The sequence below is a fragment of the Oncorhynchus kisutch genome, linkage group LG2 (genome assembly GCF_002021735.2).
Source record: "Oncorhynchus kisutch isolate 150728-3 linkage group LG2, Okis_V2, whole genome shotgun sequence".
Lineage (NCBI taxonomy): Eukaryota > Metazoa > Chordata > Actinopteri > Salmoniformes > Salmonidae > Oncorhynchus > Oncorhynchus kisutch.
Window position 1 is genome coordinate 49,872,951 of NC_034175.2, and position 15,792 is coordinate 49,888,742.

A 15,792-nucleotide genomic window follows, 5' to 3' on the forward strand; every position below is an offset into this window, starting at 1 on the left:
AACTAAGCTCATGAGAAGTTTTAAAACAGCTACAGAGGTCAATGGCTGGGATGGGAGAAAACTGAGGAGGGATCAACAACATTGTATTAACTCCACAATAATGACATAAATGACAGAGTGAAAAGAAGAATAAAATATATACGGAATAAAAATATTACAAAACATGCATATATGTATGCAACACGGCACTAAAATAATACTGCAAAAAACATGGCAAGACAACACACTTTTTGGCCTAAATGCAAAGCCCTGTGTTTGGGGCAAATCCAACACAACACACCACTGAGTAACTGCCTCCTTATTTTCAAGCATGGTGGTGACTGCATGAAATCAAATTAAATGGTTATTTGTCACATGCGCCGAATGCAACAGGTGTAGACCTTACCATGAAATGCTTACTTACAAGCCCTTAACCCATAATGCAGTTTTAAGAAAATAGAGTTTGGAAAATATTTACTAAATAAACCAAAGTAAAAAATAATTTTAAAAAGTAACACAATAAAATAACAATAGTGAGGCTATATACAGAGTCAATGTGTGAGGTTCAGGTTAGTCGAGGTCATTTGTACATGTACACTACCGTTCAAAAGCACTTTTTTGATCAAGCACAAATTGATCAGAAATACAGTGTAGACAATGTTAATGACTATTGTAGCTGGAAACGGCAGATTTTTTTTAAGGGAATATGTATGCATATGTAGAGAGGTCCATTATCAGCTGCCATCACTCCTGTGTTCCAATGGCACGTTGTGTTAGCTAATCCAAGTTTATCATTTTAAAAGGCTAATTGGTCATTAGAAAACCCTTTTGCAATTATGTTAGCACAGTTGAAAACTGTTGTTCTGATTAAATAAGTAATAAAACTGATCTTCTTTAAACTAGTTCAGTATCTGGAGCATCAGCATTTGTGGTTTCAATTACAGGCTCAAAAGGGCCAGAAACAGAGAACTTTCTTCTGAAACTCGTCAGTCTATTTTTTTTCCTGAGAAAGGAAAGCTATTCCATGCGAGAAATTGCCAAGAAACGGAAGATCTCGTACAATGCTGTGTACTACTTCCTTCACAGAACAGCGCAAACTGGCTCTAACCAGAATAGAAAGAGGAGTGGGAGGCCCCGATCCACAACTGAGCAAGAGGACAAGTACATTAGTGTCTAGTTTGAGAAACAGATGGCTCACAAGTCCTCAACTGGCAGCTTCATTAAATAGTACCCGCAAAACACCAGTCTCAACATCAACAGTGAAGATGCGACTCCGGGATGCTGGCCTTCTAGGTAGAGTTGCAAAGAAAAAGGCATCTCCGACTGGCCACTAAAAATAAACTCTGCCTAGAAGGCCAGCATCTCGGAGTAGCCTCTTCACTGTTGATGTTGAGACTGGTGTTTTGTGGGTACTATTTAATGAAGCTGCCAGTCGAGGACTTGTGAGGCGTCTTCACGGTGTGTTTGGACCATGATAGTTTGTTGATATGGACACCAAGGAACTTGAAACTCTCGACCCGCTCCATTACAAACCTGTAAATATGAATGGGGGCGTGTTCGGCCCTCCTTTTCCTATAGTCCACGATCATCTCCTTTGTCTTGCTCACGTTGAGGGAGAGATTGTTGTCCTGGCACCACATTGCCAGGTCTCTGACCTCCTCCCTATAGGCTGTCTCATCTTTGCTGAGCAGGCCTATCACCGTTGTTGTCAGCAAACTTTTATTTTTCATTTTTATTTCTTTCAATTACAGTATGCTTGAAATACAGTACATTGCACATGGGATTTTATATATTCGATATACCATGGGAACATGCTTTTTGAATGAGGTAGGAATGTATATGCCCATGCGAAAAAAATATTAAATACTTAAGTAATACTTTCATAACACAACTTACATTAGAAACAACAAAGTGCACTAAAAAAACATGGCTAGTCTTCAAAATGAATAGAAAAAATATAATAAGACAGGCTAATGTTAAACACACAAAGGTAGATCAATTAAATACAAAGCTTAGGTAGGGAGTTTACTGTGGAGTAGAGGGAAATTTCACTGTCTCGAAATAGATAAAGAAAGGTTTCTACATTCGGTAGAATTTGTTGTCAGCGAACTTGATGATGGTGTTGGAGTCGTACTTGGCCATGCAGTCAACAGGGAGTACAGAAGGGGACTAAGCACGCACCCCTGAGAGGCCCCCACTTTGAGGATCAGCGTGGCAAATGTGTTGTTGCCTACCCTTACCACCTGGGGGAGGCCTGTCAGGAAGTCCAGGATCCAGTTGCAGAGGGAGGTATTTAGTCCCAGGGTCCTTAGCTTAGTGATGAGCATTGTAGGCACTATGGTGTTGAACGCAACACACGCTATGGTGTTGAACAGCATTCTCACATAGGTGGTCCTTTTTTCCAGATGGGAAAGGGCAGTGTGGAGTGCGATTTGAGATTGCGTCATCTGTGGATCTGTTGGGGCGGTATGTGAATTGGAGTGGGTCTAGGGTTTCCGGGATGATGGTTTTGATGTGAGCCACGACCAGCCTTTCAAAGCACTTCATGGCTACCGACGTGAGTTTTATGGGGTGGTAGTCATTTAGGCAGGTTGCATTCACTTTCTTGGGCACAGGGATTATGGTGGTCTGCTTGAAACATGTAGGTATTACAGACTCGGTCAGGGAGAGGTTGAAAATGTAGTTGAAGACACTTGCCAGTTGTTCCATGCATGCTCAGAGTACACGTCCTGGTAATCCATCCGGCCTTGTGAATGTTGACCTGTTTAAAGGTTTTGCTCACATTGGCTACGGAGACCATGATCACACTGTCATCCAAAACAGCTGGTGCTCTCCTGCATGCTTCAGTGTTGCTGGTCTCAAAGCGAGCATAAAAGGCATTTATCCCGTCTGGTTGGCTCCCATCACTGGGCAGCTCAAGGCTGGGTTTCCTTTTTGTAGTCCGTAATAGTCTGCAAACCCTGCCACATCCAACAAACGTCAGAGCTAGTGTCTTAGTCCTGTGTTTGATGGTTCATCTGAGGGCATAGTGGGATTTCTTATAAGCGTCCGGATTAGTGTCCCGCTCCTTGAAAGTGGCAGCTCTAGCCTTTAGCTTGGTGTAGATGTTGCCTGTAGTCCATGGCTTCTGGTTGGGATATGTAGGTACGGTCACTGTGGGGACGACGTCATCGATGCACTTATTGATAATCGTCAAAGACTGGGGAGTTTTTTTATGATGAAAAGAAACGTGATGGAGCTCAAGTCAGGCAAAATACTTGAGGAAAACCTGCTTCTGTCTGCTTTAAGCCAGCCTTTCATCCGGACAATAACCTGCAACACAAAGCCAAATCTACACTGGAGTTGCTTACCATGAAGGCAGTGAATGTTACTGATTGGCCAAGTTACATTTTTGACTTGAATCTGCTTGAAAATCTATGGCAATACTAGAAAATTGCTGTCTTGCCATGATCCCCAACAACTTGACAGAGCTTGAAGAATTTAAAAAATAATAGACAAATAGTGCACAATGCAGGTGTGCAAAGCTTTTATGAGCTTTACCCAGAAAGACTCTGGGGGGGGGGGGTGAATACAGAATACTTATCTAATCAAGGTATATTAGTATTTTTTGTTTGATTTATTAGTCCACTTTGACATTACAGATTATTTTGTGCAGATTGTTGACAAAAAATTACAATTAAATCCATTTTAATCCCACTTTGTAACACAATAAAATGTGAAGAAATTCTATAGGCATTGTATTTGTTGTCAATGTTTTAACGTCAAACTGGTGTCCGTTGTGAACACAGTTGGAAGGGTTAATAGAAAAGAATGCCATTGTTGATTAGATGCTGTTGAGTAGGCTATTTTCTCTTGAACCATATGGTCTATCTATTAGAAACTCATGTATGGACACAGGTATAATACATTAATACAATATATATGAATACAGTTTTTTTCTGTTATTTAAGTATAAATGACCTAAATTCCATTTGATTTTCTGTTCATTACCAACATTTCCTGAAGATTCAGGTAATTATAGCCAATTCAGTTGCAGACATTATGTTACTGATTTTTGTTGTGGGGGGGGGGGGGGTAATTCTAGTAGGTGTCCTTCACATAACATTATTGTTTTTTGATGTATTTCTGATACCTTTAAGACTTTTTCTGGCAGATTTTTTTTTTGTCTTCATCTATTTATCCAGAAATCAATGCCTTAACTTATGGCACATTTTGGAAAATTGGTGAAAAACAATTGTATGCCTTAAATTCCCCAAAATATGGACTCTTAGATTTAATCTGATACCCAATTTGATATGTTCCTATGAACTTCACATATTGGTACTCATGGGTCTTTTTCAATGGAAATGTCTATATTTGAAATCCAGCATCCCTTTCTCTTTTTCCTCTCAATTTCCTTAAGTCTCCTTCTACCCTCATTCTTTCTCTTCTTTACTCACCTTTCTTCTTTTGCCAGCTTTCTTTCCCTCTTCCTCACTTTTATACAAGCTTCCTTTTCACACACAAGCTTTCTGGCTCATAAAATCTTTCTTGTAAACCCCTTTTTTGCGCCACACTTGGTATCTCCTTCCTCCTCTAATTTCTCCCCATTTCCCTCATTCTTTCCACAGTCGGCCCCTCTCTCTTCCCCCTCCTGTGCTCCCCCTCTCCTCTCTTTTTCTCACACACAGTAGAGAACAGAGGGCTCAGTGTGTGGGTTGACAAGGGTGGGCCGTGGTGATGGGAGGGGGTGTGAGGTGGCTGAAAGAAGGGAGATGGAGAGGGACAAAAGAGCCCAGGCGAGAGAGACTTGTCTGTGTGTGTGTGTGTGTGAGAGAGAGAGAGAGAGGGAGAGACTGGATTAATAGCCTGGCGTTGAGCTCCTCTAGGGAGCTTTTGGTGAAATGTCATTTTCGTTGCTCAGGTGGGACCCAACAGACACACACACTCAGACACAAATGCTGAGATGACAGAGACACCACCAGTTCAAGAGCTTCTCGTCCAGTAACAAGCTGTTATTAACTCCGTCCCAGAAGTGTTTATGTGGGAGAGAGTGTGTGTGGGAGAGAGTGTGTGTATGAGATTTGAGTGGGAGTGTGTTTTGTGTGTGAATGTGTGTAAATATATGATGAGCTTGTTCCGTCAGTTGAAATGTGTGGAGCTTGTTTTTATGTCTAAAAATGGGATTTGGTGTTTGTTTTTGTGTGCTTACATGCATGCTTGACTGTGATTGTGTTTACTTTCGGGTGTGAGTGTATGTCTCCGGCACCGAGCCAGCCCTGTGAACAGACTCTCTTTGTGAACACAGGATGTATGGTGATGCTATAGGTCTCCAGACAGAGTCGTGAGAAAACTATAGAAAACAACTCCACCAGACAGACTAGTCACATGTTATCAACAAACATTAACACAATGCCCCCTCAACACAGACAACTATCCAGCAGCACCAACATATGTTTTATTGTCACATACACCGGATAGCTGCAGTGAAATGTTGTTTTACAGGGTCAGCTATAGTTAATTAGGGTTGCTCAATGGCACATTGACAGATTTTTCACCTTGTCGGCGTGGATATTCAAACCGGCAACCTTTCGGTTACAGGCCCAACGCTCTAACCCGCTAGGCTACCTGCCGCCCTGCAACAACACTGCAAACCAACTGAAACCAAAAAAAGAACCCCGGCAACACATGACTTCAGTCCTAACTTAATGCAACACCCCTAGAATACCAATGTAAGCGAGGCACTACCACATTAACACCACCACAGCTAGAGAGGTAGCTGGTAAGCTACAGTGTGTATATATAGCAGAGTATGTGGTGGTGGTGGTTCTATGGTTGTGTCCTCTCATCAGGGCCTGCCCTGGGTTAGGGTTGTCAGGGTTACTGGTGGTTCTATGGTGGTGTCCTCTCATCAGGGCCTGCCCTGGGTTAGGGTTGTCAGGGTTACTGGTGGTTCTATGGTGGTGTCCTCTCATCAGGGCCTGCCCTGGGTTAGGGTTGTCAGGGTTACTGGTGGTTCTATGGTGGTGTCCTCTCATCAGGGCCTGCCCTGGGTTAGGGTTGTCAGGGTTACTGGTGGTTCTATGGTGGTGTCCTCTCATCAGGGCCTGCCCTGGGTTAGGGTTGTCAGGGTTACTGGTGGTTCTATGGTGGTGTCCTCTCATCAGGGCCTGCCCTGGGTTAGGGTTGTCAGGGTTACTGGTGGTGAAAGATAAACCACTGGATGAACAGACATCTGTCTGATCAGCATAGCAAGAGGAGATGTCTTATTTTGGAACTGTTAGCTGTACACCATGAGAAGAGTTTGTGAAGTGATGTGCTGCTAGTGTGAGACTGGCAGCATTATTTAATGATTAAGTCACTCTGCATAAGAGTGTCTGTCTGCTACAGTAAACTGTCTGCTTATGGGACAGTCCAGAGTCTCCAGACTGGCCTTCTACTCTCCACTTTCTCTCTGTGTGAATACCTCAGCATTTCCCCTCTTATCTCCGCTGGGTATGACTAGGGAATAGCAAGGGCCTGCTAAAGAGATTATATGACACACATATATACAGACAGACAGACAAGAAGATCTGATTGATGTTCAGTTCAGGACAGACTTAACCTCTGGGGTTAGACTACAGACAGAGGAAGACAGATGTCATGCTGCTAGCCTCAACTCCTCCTTCCTCTTTTCTTTATGCAGGAGTTTCTAGTGATTTTATTGACTCACTGTGTTCCTCTTTCTCCTTCTCTCTTTTATCTTCCTTATTTACTCCTCTCCTTGCCCCTTTTTCCCCTCTGTTCTTCTCCTCATCCTCCCCATGTCTCATCTCCTCTCCACTTCCTTTGTTTTTTCTTTCTCCCCTCCTCCCCTCCCCTTCAGGTAGTCGCCCCACGGTGCAGTATGTGTCCTCTCTGTGCGAGCTGTCCCAGGCCCTGCAGCCCTACTACACCCAGGGCTATGTCCTCACCACTCTGCATCCCATCATTCTCTCTGTTGGACGCACGCGTTCCCTGCCCTTCAGCCTGCTCTACCGAGCCATCCTGGCCCGCCCACGACCCAGGTACCAGACACACAAGCATGAATGCCTGGAGGCACGTACACACACAGACAGCCGCTCCAGGTAGAATTGCCCCGTTCTAGAATCAGTTTGAACCATTTGGGAGGTAAAACACAAAACTTACCTTAGATCTGTGCCTAGGCCAGGGGCCGCCACAACCCATAACCCTCCCACCCATCCCTTAATCTGAGCTCAGCAATTGGAACAAGCTACCCAGCCTTAACCCATCCAACCTGGTAAATACTGTAGATGAATGATAGATGATGTGGCTGCATATTTAATGCAACTTCAGTGGGAGGTCAGACTGCTGTTTAAGGGGGAGGGGTTAGGGGGAGACTCCTGGAGAGTATGTTTTGTGGGGCTCTGAGCTGCAGGGGTTGCCATTGGGTAGAAATGTACCCTGACAACAACAGCTCTCTCAAGGCCAATAGGGCATCAGAATCTCACACATGGTACCTTCTGTGTTATTATCAAACCTGTAATATTACATATTATTAAAATGTGTATTTTATTTGAATATACATATACTACAATGTGTATGTGTGTGTATATATACATACACTACATATTTAGTATGGTTGTTTATGCTTTATGTTTAGAAAGTAGTAGCCATCTCATGCATGGCCAATTAATAAATTATGAATTCTGTCTGCAAACACTGACAAAAACAAATCAAGTATGAACTCTCCAGCTGGACAGGGCTCTGTAGCAAGAGACTATTTACCAAGCTAATGCATACAGATTAGACATGGCTTTACAGTCTCAGAGTAGCTAACAGTCAAAACACATGAATGATGAATGAATGCCCTGTATGCAGCTTGTGATTACCAGTTTGAACCTGCAGTACAATGACTGAACGTCTGTGTCTCTGTTCTGTTCTCCTTTCTTCTGTTCTCTCCTCCCTCTGTCTCTTAGTAAGCAGGTGGTGTCCATGTGTCACAGTGTTCCTGTGCTGAGGGTGGAGGAGTGGCCTATCCCAGGGGAGTCCCTGACAGACGACACTGTTAGAGCACTGATCGACAGGGTGAACAGTAGTGCCCGGGGCGGAGTGAGGTTTGTGGGCTCAGTGCTCCAGCAGGCTGGAGGAGGGGGCAGTAACGGCAGGGTGCCTAGCCCCAGGAGAGGCTATCGATCCCCCCCACACACTCCTCCATGTACCCCTCCTGGAGAAGGAGAACTGGAGGATCACAGCCCTACCTACAGCCCTGGTGAGATACTAGTTCTCTTCTCTTTTATTCCCGTGTCTCGTCTTCTGTTCAGCTCCCAGGCTTCTACTTTCTCACGACTTGGAAGGCTGGCAACGCGAGACTACTTCTCTTCTCTCCTCATCTGTTCCCTCACCTTAACAATGTTGACATGTGGGCTATATCTGCTATCTCCTCTTAACGTCACACAACCTCAAAATGCTGAACACATCACAGCCACACTGTGGAGTCCTAGATTTGTTTCTCCCTTCAACACTACTCATCCGCCTCTCCCCTGATCTGTCAGTGATGTTCAGTTGAACTCTGTGTTGAAGACACTGACTGAGGTCCCTGGGGTAGGAGAGGCCTCTGCATGTCAGTCAGCTAACCCTCACCCACCAAGCAGGGCACAACTCCTCACCACAGAGACAACCATACAGACTGAGACGTCCTCATCCTAAGTAGGGCGAGATGAGTTCACATAGACCGCCAATGTCTGTTGTCTCTGCACCTTCTTTCTTGTTCTCTTGATCTGACCATCTACCTCATACCCCCCCCCCCCCCCCCCCCCAGACCTAAGGTTGCTGGTGTTCTTCCACTCATGGGCACCAGGTTGTGCTCCGCTGGAAGCTCTGGCCTGTCAGTACCACCAGGGGGCACTGTCCATGCGTGTGTCCAGGAAGGGTCAGGTGGTCAGCGCGCTGGAGGCCGATTGGCTGGAGCTGACCGCAGCCTACTACCGCAAAGGCTGGTCATTGGTGGACTCATTTGTGTACTGGGACACACCCAAAGGTACTGTCAAATGCTGAGATATAGAGAGACTCTTAAGGTGGATGTAAGACTCATACTGTATAACAGCCACACCAAGCTTAAAAAGCAATAACAACATACATGCTGTGACATCTTGCTTTGGAGTTGTAAGATCTCCAGCAAAGAGCATTAGTGTAATGATAGGTCAATATCTTGTGACACTTTACTTCTCTGGAAGAGAGGATGGGATTTAATAATAATAATAATATATTAATATATGCCATTTAGCAGACGCTTTTATCCAAAGTGACTTAGTCATGCATGCATATGTTTTTAACATGTGGGTGGTCCAGGGAATCAAACCAACTATCCTGGCAAAGCAAGCGCCATGCTCTACCAACTGAGCTCCAGAGGACCAGAGAGTATAGAACACTTTGTCCTCATCCACCTCTCTCATTCTGCTACTTTATCTATTTTTGCATCTTCTCAAAAATGAGTTCCTTTAATTTTTTGTCTCCCCTCCCCCTATGTCCCCCAGACGAGTCACTTCCTGTCTCTTAGTCCCTCCTCTTCTCTCCCCCTCCTCTCTCTCATTCTCCTCCTCCTTTCTACCCCTCTCTGCCTCCTCCCTTATCTCTCCCACTGTGGCTATATTTGGAGCTCTATTCCCAACCTCCCGACCTGGCTTCCTGTTACGCCATAGACTGGCAGCAGCCGCAAAAATCCACATCATTTGTAGACATCTGGGGCCTGGGAATATAGCACACAGGAGTCTCTCTCTGTCGCTCTCTCACACACACAGGCAAATTCTTGTGTGTGCGCATGTGCACATAGCCTACATCTCTATGTCTGTAACTAGTTCATTGTCATTCTAATGAGAAGTTTTACAACACCTACCCATTCAAGGGTTTTTCTTTATGATTACTATTTTCTACATAGACATCACAACTATGAAATAACATGGTAACCAATAATCATGTAGTAACCAAAAAAGTGTTAAACAAATCAAAATATCACTGCAGAATGCTGTGGTAGCCATGCTGGTTAAGTGTGCCTTGAATTCGAAATAATTCAGACGGTGTCACCAGCAAAGCACCATCACACCTCTTCCTCCATGCTTCATGGTGGGAACCACACATGCGGAGATCATCCATTCACTTACTCTGCGTCTCACAAAGACATGGCGGTTGGAACCACAAATCTCAATTTTGGACACATCAGACTAAAGGACAGATTTCCACTGGTCTAATGTCCATTGCTTATGTTTCTTGGCCCAAGAAAGTCTCTTTTTATTATTGGTGTCCTTTAGTAGTGGTCTCTTTGCAGCAATTTGACCATGAAGGCCTGATTCACACAGTCTCCTCTGAACAGTTTTTTATTTTTTATTTCACCTTTATTTAACCAGATAGGCCAGTTGAGAACAAGTTCTCATTTATAACTGCGACCTGGCCAAGATAAAGCAAAGCAGTGCGACAAACACCAGAGTTACACATGGGATAAGCAAACATACAGTCAATAACACAATAGAAAAATCTATATACAGTGTGTGCAAATATAGTAAGATTAGGGAGGTAAGGCAATAAATAGGCCACAGTGGCGAAATAATTACAATTTAGCAATTAAACACTGGAGTGATAGATGTGCAGATGACAATGTGCAAGTAGAGATACTGGGGTGCAACGGAGCAAAAAAGAATATGTGGATAAGGTAGTTGGGTGGGCTATTAACAGATAGGCTGTGTACAGGTGCAATGATTGGTAAGCTGTTCTGACAACTGTTGCTTATATTACAGTGAGGGGAGATATAAGACTCCAGTTTCAGGTATAGTTCACTGGTCATCCCCAAAGCCAACTCCTCATTTGGCCACCTTTCCTTCCAGTTCTCTGCTGCCAATGACTGGAACGAATTGCAAAATCACTGAAACTGGTCAGGATGATATATAATGAGGGTGCCCATGTTTACAGATTTAGGGTTGTACCTGGAAGGTTCCTTGATCATTTGTGTGAGATTGAGGGCTTCTAGCTTAGATTGTAGGACGGCCCGGGGTGTTAAGCATATCCCAGTTTAGGTCACCTAACAGTACAAACTCTGAAGATAAATGGTGGGCAATTAATTCACATATGGTGTCCAGGGCACAGCTGGGGGTTGAGGGGGCCTGTAACAAGCGGCTGAGAGACTTATTTCTGGAAAGGTGGATTTTTAAAAGTAGAAGCTCGATCTGTTTGTGCACAGACCTGGATAACATGACAGAACTCTGCAGGCTATATCTTTAGTAGATTGCAACTCCACCCCCTTTGGCTGTTCTATCTTGGCAGAAAATGTTGTAGTTGGGGATGGACATTTCTGAATTTTGGGTGGCCTTCCTAAGCCAGGATTCAGGCACAGCTAGGACATCAGGGTTGGCAGAGGTATGGTAAAGCAGTGAATAAAACAAACTTAGGGAGGGGGATTCTGATGTTAACATGCATGAAACCAAGGCTTTTACGGTTACAGAAGTCAACAAATGAGAGCACCCTGGGAATAGGAGTGGTGCTGGGGGCAACAGGGCCTGGGTTAACCTCTACATCACCAGAGGAGGAGTAGGATAAGGATACGGCTAAAGGCTATAAGAACTGGTCGTCTAGTGCGTTGGGGACAAAGAATAAAAGGAGCAGATTTCTGGGCGTGGTAGAATAGATTCAAGGCATAATGTACATACAAGGGTGTGGTAGGATGTGAGTACAGTGGAGGTAAACCTAGGCATTGAGTGACGATGAGAGAGGTTTCGTCTCTGGAGGCACCAGTTAAGCCAGGTGAGGTCTCTGCATGTGTGTGGTGTTGGACAAAATAGCTATCTAAGGCATTTTGAGCGGGACTGATGGCTCTACAGTGAAATAAAACAATAAGAACTAGCCAAGACAGCAGTAGACAAGGCATATTGACATTAGAGAGAGGCATAACGCAATTACAGGTGTTGATCAGGAGAGCTAAGACAACGGGTAAATGCGATGAATGGGCAGAGCGGGTCAGTTAGGTACGTACAGGATCGGAGTTTGAGGCTGGGGCCGACAGGTAAACAAAATTAGGTACCGTGTTATTGAAATAGTCTGGGGGGGGGGGGCATCGGCTGTGTAGCCAAGTGATCATAAGGTCATGTTACGTAAGCCTCTAGGAAGAGGGAACGCAACAGCCTGCTACAACTCAACTCCCCGTGGAGTGAAAGATGAATGGGACTGTAGGTGCGTAAGGATTTGTAAGGATGACAAAGGCAGAACATGTACTGTTTACTGGGAATTTATTTATTCCTTCACATGGTAATTTGGGGAAAAGGGTCTGGACGGAACCAAAGAAAGTAAAAGTTAAAGAGCCCCCTCTCCTACCTTACCTGCCTACCCACTACTTACCTAATCTTTTAGCATCACCTGGTGCTCTAACAAAAATACAGGGGGTGGTCTGCTCAGGTCTTACCTAGTGTGTGTGTATAGACAATAAATACTAGGGGTTATATACAGTGGGGCAAAAAAGTATTTAGTCAACCACCAATTGTGCAAGTTCTCCCACTTAAAACGATGAGGCCTGTAATTTATCATAGGTACACTTCAACTATGACAGACAAAATGAGAAAAAAGATCCAGAAAATCACATTGTAGGATTTTTAATGAATTTATTTGCAAATTATGGTGGAAAATAAGTATTTGGTCACCTACAAACAAGCAAGATTTCTGGCTCTTACAGACCTGTAACTTCTTCTTTAAGAGGCTCCTCTGTCCTCCACTCGTTACCTGTATTAATGGCACCTGTTTGAACTTGTTATCAGTATAAAAGACACCTGTCCACAACCTCAAACAGTCACACTCCAAACTCCACTATGGCCAAGACCAAAGCGCTGTCAGATATGGTAGAGAGAAACAGTTGATGTTGAGATGTGTCTGTTACTTGAACTCTGAAGCATTTATTTGGGATGCAATTGAGGTGCAGGTAACTCTAATGAATGTATCCTCTGCAGCAGAGAGAACTCTGGGTCTTCCTTTCCTGCGACTGTCCTCATGAGAGCCAGTTTCATCATAGTGCTTGATGGTTTTTACGACTGCACTTGAAAAAACTTTCAGTGCTTGAAATTTTCCGGAATGACTGACCTTCATGTCTTAAAGTAATGATGGACTGTTGTTTCTCTTTGCTTATTTGAGCTGTGCTTGCCATAATATGGACTTTGTTTTTTACCATAGCAGGTAGGGGCAGCAGGTAGGGGAAGCAGGTAGCCTAGTGGTTAGAGCGTTGGACTAGTAACCGAAAGGTTGCTGATCGAATCCCCGAACTGACAAGGTAAAAATCTGTCATTCTGCCCCTGAACAAGGCAGTTAACCCACTGTTCCTAGGCCGCCATTGTAAATAAGACTTTGTGCTTAATTGACTTGCCTTGTTAAATAAAATATTTTAATTAAATAGGGCTATCTTCTGTATACCACCCCTACCTTATCACAACACAACTGATTGGCTCAAACGCATTAAGAAGGAAAGAAATTCCACAAATTAACTTTTAAGAAGGTACATCTGTTAATTGAAATGCATTCCAGGTGAATACCTCACGAAGCTGGTTGAGAGAATGCCAAGAGTGTGCAAAGCTGTCAAGGCAAAGTGTGGCTATTTGAAGAATGTCACATCTCAAATATATTTTGATTTGTTAAAAAAAAAAATGTTACGACATGATTCCATAGTTTGTCTCCACTATTATTCTACATTGTAGAAAATAGTAAAAATAAAGAAAAACCCTTGAATGAGTAGGTGTTCTAAAACGTTTGACCGGTAGTGTCATTTCTGTACTATCTGGAATTCACTGCCACGTGTAGAGCATTGTTCACAATGCACTTCAGCCGCTACAGTAAAGGTATCTGCTGATGAACATCTGTCTACTGATTTGCATTTGTGTAACTCATAGTGTTTGAGTGTGTGTTTTCTGGTAGATATGCATTGTATGTTGATTGATTATCTGTGTGTGTTGTCTCAGGTGAGCCCGTGCCCAGGTCTCTAGAGGGGTTGTTTGTCTATGAGGAGAGAAGCACTGCCCCTCCTGCCAACGACACCATCGTAGTGGAGCAGTGGACCGTCATCGAGGTCAGAGAGCCGTGTGTGTTACGTAATACCTGTGTGTGTGGTTCAGCCAGTGAGGACAGGTGAATGTGTTGCAGTAGGTAGATATTCTCTGGGGAAGATCCTGTTGGGGGAGAGATTAGCATTACAATTACGTCTCTGTGTGTGTCCAAGTAAACACAGCTCAAACAACTAGTTGTGGTGAATGACATTCACTTGCGAGCAACATAATGTGTCTCAGGAGTGTGTTTGTGTGCCAACAACCCTAATCGTAATACTACAAGATGGATAAACAAAGTGTAGAAAACATGCAACAATTGCCTGTGTCCAGTGTGTGACATCATTGCTGTGTTGTATAGGGTTCTGATGTGAAGACAGATTACGGGCCACTCCTTCACACACTGGCTGAGTTTGGCTGGCTGCTCACCTGTGTCCTGCCCACACCTATCATCCGCCATGACAGGTAACACACATAATTGATGTTTTGCTGGAACAAACTGGTCCATTTTGTAGACCGGGTCATCAGGCCTTGTATGAGGATTTTCCTTTCTAATATATAGATTGTGTGTCTCCAGTGATGGTAATCTGGCCACCAAGCAGGTGGTGTTCCTACAGAGACCAGTCAAGACATCTTCGGTACCACAGAGGAACCAGGTGAGGGCTTGGCTTCAGTTAGCACAAAATACTACACCAGGAAAGTTGCTATTTTTGGGACAATACTGCCCCTTGTGGGTTTTTGTTATAAGATAAAGATGAAATCAGAGTGAGATTTTGGCATTATCATACTAATCAATGAATTGTATTACGTTAGCACTAGCAATGACACACATCTGTGCTGCATTCGATATGATGTTAGTTGTTTTAATTGGATATTCAGGCAGGATTTGATGACATCCCTGACTATCTGCAAAACATTTGGTGTTATTGCATAGAACATTTGAAATCATCACAGGTACATGGTAGCAGTGTACATTTTCATCAACAATAAATTAAAAAAATTAAATCCTATTTTTCCTGACTACAAATGGGACTCTCAATCATGGCCGGTTGTGATACCGCCTGGAATTGAACTAGGTTCTGTAGTGACGCCTCTAGCACTGGGGTGCAGTGCCTTAGACCACTGTGCCACTTGGGAGCCCAATGGACATTTAATTTGACATTAAACTCCTTTTCATCTGTTTTGTGAGAGCCCATTTCCGACACTCAAAAATGTTGATACTATCTCAGTTTTGAGATACTAACTCCAAGTTTTGAGGTAATAGAACATACATATAGGATATGTTTCCTCATTTGTTTCCTCATTCGTTTCGTCAAATGTGATCAAATTTGGTTTATATTCAAACTTCGGGTGGCTAGGCTACCTAGACCTTATCATTCCAGAATTGACTGGAATTAATCAATCGACACAATAGTGATGACATACTGTGTGAGTAACCTTTTAATTACAGATGCAAAGGCCTACACGAAGCAACACTGCATAAAGCAAACTCAGCCCTGTTAGTTCTATTGTCCAATCGCAGTTGTCTATTTATTTATTTTTAACCACATGACCTGATTTATAAAATATCTGGTTCCATCATATAAACATGTTTTCTAGTTGATTTATTGTTATGTCATACCCTCCAACTACGGTCTGAAATTTTACCTGATTAGGTTAGTCCAGTGGTCCTCAAACCTCCCCTCGGGGATCCCCAGATGTTTCACAATTTTGTGTTATTCCAGAACGAGTTCACCTGATTCACCGAATCAAGGGCTTGATGATTAGTTGACAAGTTGAATCAGTTGTGCTG

General features: G+C 43.5%; 1 protein-coding gene across 2 annotated transcripts in view; it reads left to right on the forward strand.

Moving 5' to 3' along the window:
• LOC109867883 (raftlin-2) overlaps positions 1 to 15,792 on the forward strand; it is a 30,130-nt gene that overhangs the window by 11,478 nt on the left and 2,860 nt on the right. Inside the window, exons 2-7 of one of the 2 annotated variants that reach the window (XM_020457192.2) lie at positions 6,824 to 7,004; positions 7,917 to 8,209; positions 8,759 to 8,977; positions 13,920 to 14,026; positions 14,362 to 14,465; positions 14,578 to 14,656. In XM_020457192.2, coding sequence (XP_020312781.1) covers positions 6,824 to 7,004; positions 7,917 to 8,209; positions 8,759 to 8,977; positions 13,920 to 14,026; positions 14,362 to 14,465; positions 14,578 to 14,656 — 983 coding nt within the window. Of the gene's footprint in view, positions 1 to 6,823; positions 7,005 to 7,916; positions 8,210 to 8,758; positions 8,978 to 13,919; positions 14,027 to 14,361; positions 14,466 to 14,562; positions 14,657 to 15,792 lie in introns of both variants that reach the window. The other variant, XM_031796562.1, reaches the window with a different exon arrangement.